The sequence below is a fragment of the Neolamprologus brichardi genome, chromosome 3 (assembly GCF_056152115.1).
Source record: "Neolamprologus brichardi isolate AB-2024 chromosome 3, ASM5615211v1, whole genome shotgun sequence".
Lineage (NCBI taxonomy): Eukaryota > Metazoa > Chordata > Actinopteri > Cichliformes > Cichlidae > Neolamprologus > Neolamprologus brichardi.
This window is the reverse complement of record NC_142106.1, coordinates 6,817,104-6,829,419: the sequence shown is the minus strand read 5'-3', so window position 1 is coordinate 6,829,419 and position 12,316 is coordinate 6,817,104. Positions and strand designations below refer to the sequence as shown.

At 42.4% G+C, this 12,316-nt stretch overlaps 2 protein-coding genes across 2 annotated transcripts in view; both read left to right on the top strand.

Moving 5' to 3' along the window:
- The window catches only part of LOC148103302 (polymeric immunoglobulin receptor-like), a 796,664-nt gene that overhangs the window by 707,866 nt on the left and 76,482 nt on the right, over positions 1–12,316 (top strand). The gene's annotated exons all lie outside the window — the stretch shown is intronic.
- On the top strand, positions 5,147–11,002 carry LOC148103306 (uncharacterized). The gene is made up of 7 exons (XM_087839469.1): positions 5,147–5,303; positions 6,410–6,445; positions 6,579–6,842; positions 6,922–7,167; positions 7,254–7,439; positions 9,815–9,901; positions 10,959–11,002. Exons 1-7 carry the CDS (start codon positions 5,147–5,149, stop codon positions 11,000–11,002), a joined length of 1,020 nt encoding a protein of 339 aa, XP_087695595.1.

The following is a 12,316-nucleotide window of genomic DNA, read 5'->3' as shown; positions in this document are numbered from 1 at the left end:
AATCTGTTTTGTAGTTTGGTGACAAAAAGGCCACCGCTTGTGCCAATGCCTGTGTGGTTTAAAAATGCCACTCCTTCTTTCTGAGTCCAAGTCAGTTCAGCTGTTGAGTGTCTGTTGTCAATGGTTAAAACTATTCAATGATGAAATTGTTGCTCCAGCATCAGCCATTAAGCACATCTTCTTACCCTTGATTGTACAGGTCTCTCTGTCATAGGTGTTGTAATTGGACCTGCACATACTGTACTCCAGGCCCCCATCAGTACTGGTGTTTGTCAAGATATCGGGGACCACCTCTTCATCCGGGCTGGAGCATTTGTCTGTAGTTTGGTGCTCTCCCATTACCATAGTCTGGAATCCGTTGTTGTGGTCCAGGTATCGGTCTCTGGGCCCTCATCTGTTGTGGACATTGATTGGGGCATTCATTCCTCCAATGCCTACACAGGCAAAGCAAATAACTCCACAAATGTGAGGCCTTCTTCTTGTCTTTTATGCACTTCTGGCCTGTGTTCCCCTCTAAAGCATTCTCTTTCAGCATTTCATATTGATGCAGATCTTGGGCCTGGACCTGGTTGTTGTCATCGTAGCTGTGGTTCACGGTCAGGCTGTGGTTGTGTATCCAATAAAGCCACCACCGCTTGTTGTATTTTTTCTTTAAGTCCACTAACTCTGCCACCATTTGTTTAGTTTTAACCTTGTTCTTGTTAACTGCTGAGTCCTTTTCTTTCATTTGATGGTGAAGCAGCCTTTTGGTTCGTTGTTTCATTTTTCACTCTTATGATTTCTCTCTGTGTCTCTTGACATGATGTTGCAAGTGCTCTCTCCACAATGAATTGGTCATAACACTCAATCCAACCACTCCAAATTGCACACTATTTTCTCCACAAATGTACAGTTGCCTCACTCCTATCATGCCACCTTCCTGTGAGATGTTTTCAGAGTTTAGCTACTCATTCCAGATAATCAGTGAAGGACTCATTTATCTTCCAACTTCAAACATTTAAGTGCCCTTAGATCTATCACTCCAGCGTTCTTATATGTTCCTACAAGGTGTTTCTGAAGGGATCAAAATGAATGCTCTCACTGGTTCCAGAGCCAATCCCAATTTCTCTCAAGCGTCTCCGTGCACTGTGTACCCCTTCTTTTCAAAAAAGCAATCCATTGGCAAGTTTCTCTTCTGCTGTGTTGTCTTCAAAAGTCAAAATCCATTATGGCGCTCCAGCAGATAAAGGTGGCAATGTTCTCACCAGTCCTTCTATATCTTTGAGATAAACTGGTTCTCCTGTTGTAGTCACATGAACTGGCATAGCAAGTGGCTGATGTTGTTTCTTTGCCTTCAGTCTGGTCCAGTGGACATGGTTACCTCTGCTGATAGATGCAGGTAATTCTCAATAATCAATTTCATCCTCCTGTGTCATTTTTATCCTCCTGGTTTCTTGATGTTACTGATGAACCATGTGTTTCTCATGTGTGTCTCATGTGTCTCATCATCTGTGTTTTTTATGTGTTGCTCCAATTCTGATCTAGTTGTGTTCTCTTGTTCCATTCGTCCCACTATTTCAGCAATCAGCAAGCCAGTCTGTGATGTAACTCACGTAAGCCAACGGTTGGCACATTCAAGACCCATGTGCTAGATAGCGGTCGCCATTTCATATTTTAGCCATGTGCAAGTTTCATGCATGTCAAAGAAACACAGCCAAGCTTCAGCACTTTAGCCTTATGGCACGGTGCTCCATTGTGCTGGAAAATGCATTGTTCTTCACCAAACTGTTGTTGGATTGTTGGAAGAAGTCGCTGTTGGATGGTGTTTTGGTACCATTCTTTATTTTGTTTTGGGGAAAAATTGTGAGTGGGCCCACTCCCTTGGATGAGAAGCAATGCCACACATAAATGGTCTCAGGATGCTATACTGTTGGTGTGACCAAGTGGTCGGCGGGGTTATAAAAGAAATGGTAATAAAATGACAACACCACCTAGGGGAATTTCACCCCCAGGTAATATATATTTAAGAAAAATAGATAAAAGGAATAAAAGAGACCGCACAGATTCAAGGATGCACACCAAGGCAGGTTGGCTCCAATATTAATACAGTTTTATTTATAGTTAAAATAAATAAAATATTAGAAAACAAAATGTAGCGTTGTTGTTGACAGTGTCCTAAAGTTAAAATAAAACAATCATGGAACTTGGACTTGGACTACCAGCAGCCGTGAACCCAAAAGAAATTCACAAAAAGAAAATCACTACAGCCCACCCAGTGCTGTAGAAAGGAAAGTGAAAACAACCCACCACCTGAGGTCCCAGGGCCACTGGCACGTCCTCTGTTCACTGAAATAAAACACAGAACAACACGTTAAAAGAATAAAAGGACACTGAGCGTCCGGCTCGCTACATATCATAAAACTAAACTTCAATTTTTAATAGCTTTAATAAAAGAAATCACACATGCACGCACACACACACACACCAAACTGCAAGGCTTACACCCCACGAGTCAAACTACACCTCGTGCTGGTGGCAATTGTCCAGGCCTTGATCACAAGCCGAGACCGGCAACTGAGGCGGTTTAAAGTTCCCAGCACGACACTCGGGCAGAGGATCACTCCAGGCTGATCACAGAGGCGTGGGTACAAGCAACTATCCAGAATAAAATAGAATAAAACCAGGCGAACCAGAAAAAGATAAGCCCAAACAAGACAGGTACAAGACAAGACAGCAGTTCCACCGAGGAGGAGCCCTCAAACAGTGACTAGGCAGGCATCTTGATTCTCCAATTAAGGTTGGGTGATTTGCCACGGAGAGGTGAAGGCAGCAATCAAACCCCCAGGACCGGAGACGCTACACTCTCACTGGTGGCGATAGCTCGAGCACCTCTCTCCGCAACGCTGGAATTAAACAGAAACGGCCGCACTGTAGCTGTCATATGATCTACTCGCTTGCTGATCAATCCGTCGCGGTATGCCAGCATTGACTGCTGCTTTTTGCCAAATGCACGGGAGGAATAATCCAGGAGGACAGCGGCTTAACTTTATACAGACTGATGCCACCCTGCAATCAATATGCAGTGGGTTCCCAATTAACCTAGTTGTGTAGCCGAAAGAGCGAGCGCAGGAGAGAGCGAGGGCGGTAGAGCAGGGCGGTAGAGTGAGCGAAGGAGAGAGAAAAAGAAAGGCGAGTAGCCCCTCCGGCTACATCGGCATGACTCAGGACTGATGGTAGCACTCACCTTTTCCGGACAAGCCTTTTGCCAGATGCCCCAAACAATCGGAAAGAGGCTTCATTGGAGTATATGACACTTTCCCCAGTCCTCAGCAGTCCATTCACCATACTTTCTGCAGAAGATCAATATATCCCTGATGGTTTTTTTGGAGAGAAGTGGCTTCTTTTTGCCCCTCTTGACACCAGGCCATCTTCCAAAAGTCTTCCCCTCACTGTGTGTTCAGATGCGCTCACACCTGCCTGCTGCCATTCCTGAGCAAGCTCTGCACTGGTGGTATTCCAATCCCACAGATGAATCCTCTTTAGTAGACGATCCTGGTGCTTGCTGGACTTTATTGGATGCCCTGAAGCCTTCTTAACAAGACTTGAACCTCTTCCCTTGAAGTTCTTGATGATCCTATAAATTGTTGATTTAGGTGCAATTTTAGTAGCCACAATATCCTTGCCTGTGAAGCCATTTTTATGCAACACAATGATGGCTGCACGCGTTTCTTTGCAGGTCACCATGGTTAACAATGGAAGAGCAACAATTTCAAGCATCCCCCTCCTTTTAACATGTCAGGTCTGCCATTCTAACCCAATCAGCCTGACATAATGATCTCCAGCCTTGTGCTCGTCAACATTCTCACCTGAGTTAACAAGACAATTAATGAAATGATCTCAGCAGGTCCTGTGATGACAGCAATGAAATGCAGTGGAAACGTTTCTTTGGGATTAAGTTAATTTTAATGACAAAGAAGGACATTGCAATTCATCTGATCACTCTTCATAACATTCGGGAGTATATGCAAATTGCTTTTATGAAAACTTAAGAAGCAACTTTTCCAATTTCCAATGCCAGGACACACAGTGTTTAAACAAGCTGAACATTATAACTAACCTGCCCTATCAACAGAAGACACCCTCTTCCTAGAGGACACAAATGTCCACAGAGATGAGCCCGGCAGCTGAGTTGCTCCATTGCCATTTATGGTCTCCGTCAATGACGTGCTTCTGACTGGTTCCCACCTAAACAATTCGCTCTTATGTGCCCTTCTACGCTTCCGGAGGGAGAGAGTAGCAATCCTTGCCGACATTAAACAGTTGTTTCACTTTTTTTGATCCACGGAAATCACTGCAACTTCCTCAATTTTTTGTGACACAAGGACTATCACATGAGGGTTCACATTTTTGGCAACTCGCCATCTCCAACTGTGGCCATCTATGGTCTGTGAAGAGCCATTTCTGAAGGTGCTCATAAGTAAGGTGCTGACACAGTAAAGTTTGTGGAAAGACACTTTTAAGTGGATAATGGGTTGGTGTCTCTCCTATCTGAAAAAGAGACAATCAACCTTATCCAACGGCCTCAAGCCTCCACTTGCACAAGTTTGTGTCGAACAGTCCAGCAGTCACTGGAGCTTTCCCGCCAGAAGATTGTGTCCCAGTCATCAAGACTCTGGATTTGAGACAGCAGCCACGCAGTGTAGCCTGGGTTTGCTGTGGGAGATCAAAAAAGATACATTCACATTCTCTGCATCAGCTATTATCAAACCTTCCACCCGACGTGGAGTCCTCCCTACCTTCAACAGTGTTTTTGATCCGATGGGTATGCTGGCCATTGTCATAATCCAGGGAAGAAGTCTTCTTAGGGAACTCTCTTTGGAACTCACTGACTGGGATACACCTCTCCTAGAAGACAAGCTGAAGAAATGGGAAACCTGGAGAGATTCTCTTCAAGTCCTAAAGTAGCTTCATGTGCCACGTGCATACACATAAACCTCGCTCACCAAAGCTTTGGACACGGGGTTGTGCAAACACCACTGAAGGAAAGAGGACTCAGTGTGGAGATGGGTGGGGAAAACCAGCTGCCTGACAGGCAGAGAGCAAACGGTGGGCCATGATGTTTAGATGTTTGAGTTCAAGGGCTGTCCACATTGATCTGATTGAGTCTATGGACACTTCCAGCTGTATAGAAGCTCTTTGGCATTTCTTCACTCTCAGAGTCCCGGCAAAGGAACTTCAGTCTGACTGCGGCACCAATATCACTGGATCTAGCAAAGAGTTGGAGATGGACAATACTGTACAGAAGTACCTCAGCAAGCAAGGATGTAGCTGGGACTTCAGACCTCCACATGCTTCCCACATGGGAGGCTTATGGGAACGGATGATTGGTGTTGCCAGGAGAATCCTGGATTCAGTGCTCTTGAAGCAAAAGAGTTGCCTAACCCACAAGGTGCTGTCAATGCAAATGGCAGAAATCACAGCTATCATCAATGCACGTCCACTCCTACCTGTGTCTACAGACCCACGCAACCTTTTATTCTTTCACCGGTCGTGCTCCTGACACAGAAATCAGGAGTTCCACCTCCTCCTGGAGATTTCACAGATAAGGACCTCTTCACAAAATGATAGAGGCAGGTTCAAGCAGTTGCAAACCAGTTTGGGCCCATTTGGGTTTGCACCCAGTTTGGGGTTCTATTCCATTGTGTTTATATATATTATATATCTCTCCTTTGTGTTCCCTCGCTCCCTCTCGTCCATCACTCTTTGCCCCCCCTTCTGTGTCTTATTATTGCTATTCGTGTCAGCTGTGTTCCCTGTGTTTTCCTACCTCCCTCGTTATCTGTTATGTATTTATGTCAGCGTCTCGCTCAGGTCTGTGTTGCGTCCTCCCCCATGGCTGTTTCATCCCGTGTTTTAATTTAGCATTTCCCAGTGTAGTTTATTCATTGTATCTCTTCCATTCCTGATATGAGTTCACGTTTTGGTCTCCACTTATGAGTCTGCATCTGGGTCCTCTCCTGCCTGCACACAGCCGGAACATGACACCGAACTCCTATCTGCTCCCCTTTCCTGGAATCAAAAAAGACAGACACAAAAAGACTGCCTAGCCTTGATTTTTTAATATTATCCTACTGCTTATTCTAAGGTCCAGTTCAGGACGTCTTGTTTGGAGTCCCTGACCCAGAGAGTATTCTAACGATTATCATGAATGTATAAGCATGCTGCAAAAATCCTCTGCATTCTATGCCTTCCTCCAATATTTCAAATCCAGACAATAATGCTGAATAAAGCTCTCAACCCTCAAACATGGAGTGTCAACATGTTGATGAGCAATGCATTGCATTGTGTTTATACTAAAATACTAAAACTGCTTTATTTAATAATTTTATAAACAATTTAATACTGTTTTAACCCTATTGTTTCTCTTTAGTTCTGATTTCACTGCTGAGCTGCACAACAAACCAAGGTCAGTAACCTTCTTCTGTCACAGTTTAAACCTGAGAAATGGTCACTGATATGACCTGATTGGGTTCATGTTTCATGTAAAATGTAAATGTAAAGTCAAAAGAATCATCCGTTTTTCATTTTAACCCTCACAGCTCGTCTGACTGTGAGTCCCAACAGCTCTCAGATTTTTAAATTAGAGTTTTTGTCTCTGAGCTGTGAGGAGGACGACAGCTCTGCTGGATGGACTCTGAGGAGAAACACCACTGAAGGAAAGAGGACTCAGTGTGGAGATGGGTGGGGAAAACCAGCTGGATCTTCATGTAACATCAGCTACACCTTCACTTTGGACAGTGGAGTTTACTGGTGTGAGTCCAGAGAGGGTCCCATCAGTAACATGGTTAACCTGACAGTCACTGGTAAGCTGAGTGTGTGGAGTTAGTGTTGATGAAGCTGTGTGTAAATGGATGAAATGCTGTAGTTTGTCTCTGTGTTGAGGTGGATCAGTGATCCTGCAGAGTCCTGTCCTCCCTGTGATGGAGGGAGATGACGTCACTCTGCTCTGTAAAACAAAGACCACTCCCTCCAACCTCCCAGCTGCTTTCTATAAAGATGGCTCCCTCATCAGGAAGCAGCCTACAGGTCACATGACCATCCAGCATGTTTCCAGGTCTGATGAAGGCCTCTACAAGTGTCACATCAGCGGTCATGGAGAGTCTCCATCCAGCTGGATCACTGTCACAGGTGACACACTCACCTGTCTGTGTTTCTGCAGGTTTCAACATTCACAATGTGACGACAACTTAATGACTGTGTTTGCTTTATTTTAGACAAACACACCACCTCACCTCCACCTACATCAACCTTTCCTCCTTGGTCCACCTCCATCACTCTTACTCCATCACTCTCTCCTCTTGTTCTCTCTGTGTTGTCATCTGTTGGATCAGTCTGTGTTGTGGTTCTACTGGTGTTACTGGTTCTGCTGGTGAGACCATGTGTTCACAGGAAACCTGAAGGTGAGACTCAGCCTTTGTGGATTTTAAGTAAACACTTTTCAGTGTGATAAATTGTTTGTCTTCTGTGGACATTAACATGTATTAACATTTGGAAGATAAACATTCCATTATAATTTCATTGTCCATTTATATTCTTAAATGTTCATTTTGGTTTATTTAAGAAGATAGGGGGGAAAGAGGAGGAGACAAAATCATCACTGAAGATGACATAATCTATAGTGGCATCAAAATATCACATCATCAACAACAACCAATTAAACAAATCAGAGGTAGATTTTTTTTTTCCCTTTTTGGCGATTGGATGGGGCTGGGGAAGGTTTCACGAACATTAAGTACAAATCTCTTTAACGTGACTACTGCTACTAATCTAAATAATCATTATGTCATGATTTACATTTTACAACAAAATAATAATAATAATGGATTGGATTTATATAGCGCTTTACAATGCCACTATATATATGCCACATTCACACACTGGTGAAGGCAAGCTACAGTTATAGCCACAGCTGCCCTGGGGCAGCAGATCCCAGGAACAACATCGGAGATCTCTGTCCAGAAAAGGACAGCTAGGAACAGCTAAGATACTGCACAGGACCCTCAAGCTCCCAGGCCTCTGGTAGACCGCCCAAAAGAGTGAGCGGGGAATAAGATTAAGATTAAATTCAGTCATGGATTGAAGCTCATTTGTGTTTGTGGCAGCGTTATGGAGTCAAAAGCTAATTACAGTGGATGTTTACATTGTGATGAAGAAACATATGTCAGGGATCAGTGATGTATTTTAGGAGGAATACAATATCTAGATTCTTTTGGCCCAAAAAAGCTAACTCGGAAGTCCACCTTACATGAATTGGATGTCAGGTGTATTGTGACTTTAGTAGTGCTGTCACTAAGCAACAGGCATCAAAAGCAGCCCAGATTAGACTAAAGTATTCTTTATTACAACTGATAGCTTTGAATGTTTTGCATGTAATAACAAAACACTTACTTCCTGTTGTTTACTATAGTCAGTCTGACATAGGTGAGACTTCTCACCATTGTTCTGGTTTGGCTAATAATAGTGTTCATGTTGTTAGAACATGTTTGTTTTGTACTCTGTGGCGAAACGTGTCAGTCTGTTTTAACTGAGGATGGCAGCTTTGTGGTCATCCACTTCTCTTTTACACGGAAACTCCCCCCAGTTCTTTGTATGCAGGCGCTGTTTCAAAGCTGAGGTGTTAAGATGAGAAAAAAACTGTGAAAAGCTGCAGCAGTTTATAAAAGGCACCACTTAATGTCTTTACAATGCTGTATACAAAAGAGCAATGAAATGTTTTCCATTCCTGTGTGGTCATTCCATCTACAATCAACATGGGCTCTCCTGCTCGACCAGCTCTGATTTGTATACAGATGTTATGGGCCAACATTTGAGCAGATACAGTGGCTTGCAAAAGTATTCGACCCCCTTGAACTTTTCCACATTTTGTCAAACTACAGCCGCAAACATGAATTAATTTTATTGGAATTCCACGTGAAAGACCAACACAAAGTGGTGTACATGTGAGAAGTGGAACGAAAATCATACATGATTCCAAACATTTTTTACAAATAAATAACTGCAAAGTGGGGTGTGCGTAATTATTCAGCCCCCTTCATCCGAGTGCACTCAGTTGCCCATAGACATGGCCTGATGAGTGCTAATGACTAAATAAAGTGCACCTGTGTGTAATCTAATGTCAGTGCAAATATAGCTGCTCTGTGACGGCCAAAATGCAAAACGCTATATGTGGCGGAAAACTAACATTGCACATCACTCTGAACACACCATCCCCACTGTCAAATATGGTGGTGGCAGCATCATGCTCTGGGGGTGCTTCTCTTCAGCAGGGACAGGGAGGCTGGTCAGAGTTGATGGGAAGATGGATGGAGCCAAATACAGGGCAATCTTGGAAGAAAACCTCTTGGAGTCTGCAAAAGACTTGAGACTTGGGCGGAGGTTTACCTTCCAGCAGGATAACGACCCTAAACATAAAGCCAGGGCAACAATGGAATGTACACCACTTTGTATTGGTCTTTCACATGGAATTCCAATAAAATTGATTCCTGTTTGTGACAAAATGTGGAAAAGTTCAAGGGGGCCGAATACTTTTGCAAGCCCCTGTATAATGTTCAAATTTGAATTTTAGAATTTTAGCTTCATTTTTTAGGGTACTTGTGAAAAAACCCTAGCTGTGCTGTAAAGTCCAGTATTTATGCCTGCAATAATAAAAAACGCCATATTGTAAATAATATGGTGAAAGTGTTCTAAAAGTTTTCTTTGAGATGAAAATACCCAGCTTTGTTGCATTTGTACCTGCAGTGTGTTTTAATGTGTTTCGTTGTGTTTTGTTGTACAGACAGCGATCCTGCTGCTATCTACTCAGCAGTGAAAGCTGAAGATGTCAGTTATGGACAAATAACTATCAGACCAAAGAGGACCAGAGGTACAGCTGCTCTTTAACTTTTGACAGAGACAAGCTAGCTGGTCACTCTGTTTCCAGTTGTCATGCTAAGCTAGCATAATTTTTATCTATACATATCTTAGCAAAAGAACTAAATGCAGACAAGAAAAACTTGCGCAAACACTAACGAGGTGAAAGCAAGAATAGTGATAAACTTGGACTATTTTGAACCATAAACCATGCAGAGCTATAGTTTATACTTAAAATATAAGCTGGCAAATTACAAGAATAGGTAATCTTTAACCTCCTAGGACCTGGCGTCCACATATGTGGACATCACCTTTTGGGTTATTTAGACCAAAATACTCAATTTTGCTCTACAAGCGCCTGATATCCACTTATGAGGACATTATATTACTACTGTTCTATTGAAACTTTAAATGAATATCCTCATATGTGGCTCTCATTTTTCTTAGAAACAAATATCAGGTAAAAAAAATAAAAATCTGGTAATCCTTTGTTTTTGCATTCATCGGGTCCCAATATGCCAAATATAGAAGAGAAATTAAAAATGCATGCAGTGGAAGAGTTTGCGTCTTAGGAGGTTAATTTATACTATTTATAATAATTAGCCAAATTTAACCTACAACTATTGATTAATTACTTTACAGTTAGTCACAGTATGTAAACACAGTTAACTGTGATTAAGTGCTCTGTGGCTGGTAAAATTCTCTTCATACTCTTTATACTCTTAGAAATAGCTATCCAGACTACTTTCTGTGTCTTTCTGTGTGCACAGATTTTAAGTTCCAGTTACCATAATCTCTTTCTGTTACACAGTTAGCATAACAGCATACAATTAAGTACAACATTCACCCCAAAGTCCCTGCATTTGCCACCTAACAGCTGCTCTGCCACTGCCAGTAATGTTAGCCAGTTAGCACATAGCAAACATTCATATTAACTGCTTTGATCCTTCCAGTATAGAAGAACTCAGTGAGGCAGAAACCAAATGCACAGAATCTTTGAACATAACATCATAATCACTAATTCTGTCATCCTGTTTCCTGTTGTTTGAACTGTGTGTGTTTGTGTTCAGACTTTAAACTAGAGCCAGATGCCATCTACTCTTCAGTGAAGTAGTCCACCGGTCTAACCACTGACGTCCAGCTGCTGGTTTCTAACTGGTCCCCCAGCACCTCAGACCAGAGGACATGCACATGTTACAGATTTTTATGTTTTCTGTCTTTTGTCACTGAATTAGACTCTGATGACCGAGAACTACTTACTGGAAGTCAGTCCACTGACTTGTTGTTTGTTGGCTAGCTATTGTTCTCTGCTGGTTAGCATTTTGCTAGCAGGAATAGAACATCAGCGCCCCCTAGGTGGGGCGCAGAGCCATTGCAGGGGGGGTGCGGTATGAATAAAAAAAGAAAAGAATGCTTGGACACTGCTAGCATAATGGACAGGTTTTTGACGGGGTTCCCATACAAACACAAAGATGAAGATGAAGCATCGCCAAATATGTTTCCAAACTAAAGACTAGAATAGATGTAGCATACCTTGCCTTTGGCTTCACCTGCACAACGGTGGTGCCAAGTTAGGTATCCCTGACAGAATTTGCTTCCCCTACATCGGGAGCACGCACTGGGCAGTCCAAATCATGGAAAAACTATATCCCACAGTTTATATTTTTGAACCTATTTTGCACAGAGAAACATTTTTTGTAAAATTGATTGATAGCAATGTTGAATATTATTACACAGGAAATAAAATTAATGACAGCATGACGGCTCTGCCTTTCTAAATGGATGGACAGTAATTCCAAATGAAAATCCAATTTATTTATATAGCACGTTTAAAAACAGAAAGTTTGCCCAAAGTACTGTACAGAAACAAAAGGGTAAAACACAAGATAAAAACACTGATACTCACATAAAAACATAATCATACACATAATAAACATATCAGCTCACAACAGTCTGAATGCTATCGAAAAAAGGTGTGTTTTCAGAAGTGACTTAAAAACAGGGAATGAAGATGCCTGTCTAAGGCGTATTTGAAGGTTTGGTTTTAGCCTAGATTTAGGGACAACAAACGGGAAAGGAATATAAGGCTGAAGTAACTCAGAAAGGTATGGGGGAGCAAGACCATTTAGGCCTTTATAAACCAGCGTTGGCATTTTGAAATTAATTCTGTCATGAACAGGAAGCCAATGAAGAGAGGACAGGATGTTATATGTTCGTGCCTGTGGGTACCAGTCCAGAGGCGGGTAGCTGCATTCTGAATGAGCTGAAGACGTACAAGAGATCGTTGGCTGATTCCAACATAAAGTACATTACAGTAGTTAAGCAGAGTTGAAATAAAAGCATGTATTACCTTCTCCACGTCACGTCTTGACAAAACTGGCTTCAGCTTTGCTTTTTGCCTCAACTGGAAAAAGCTTTTTTGCAACAC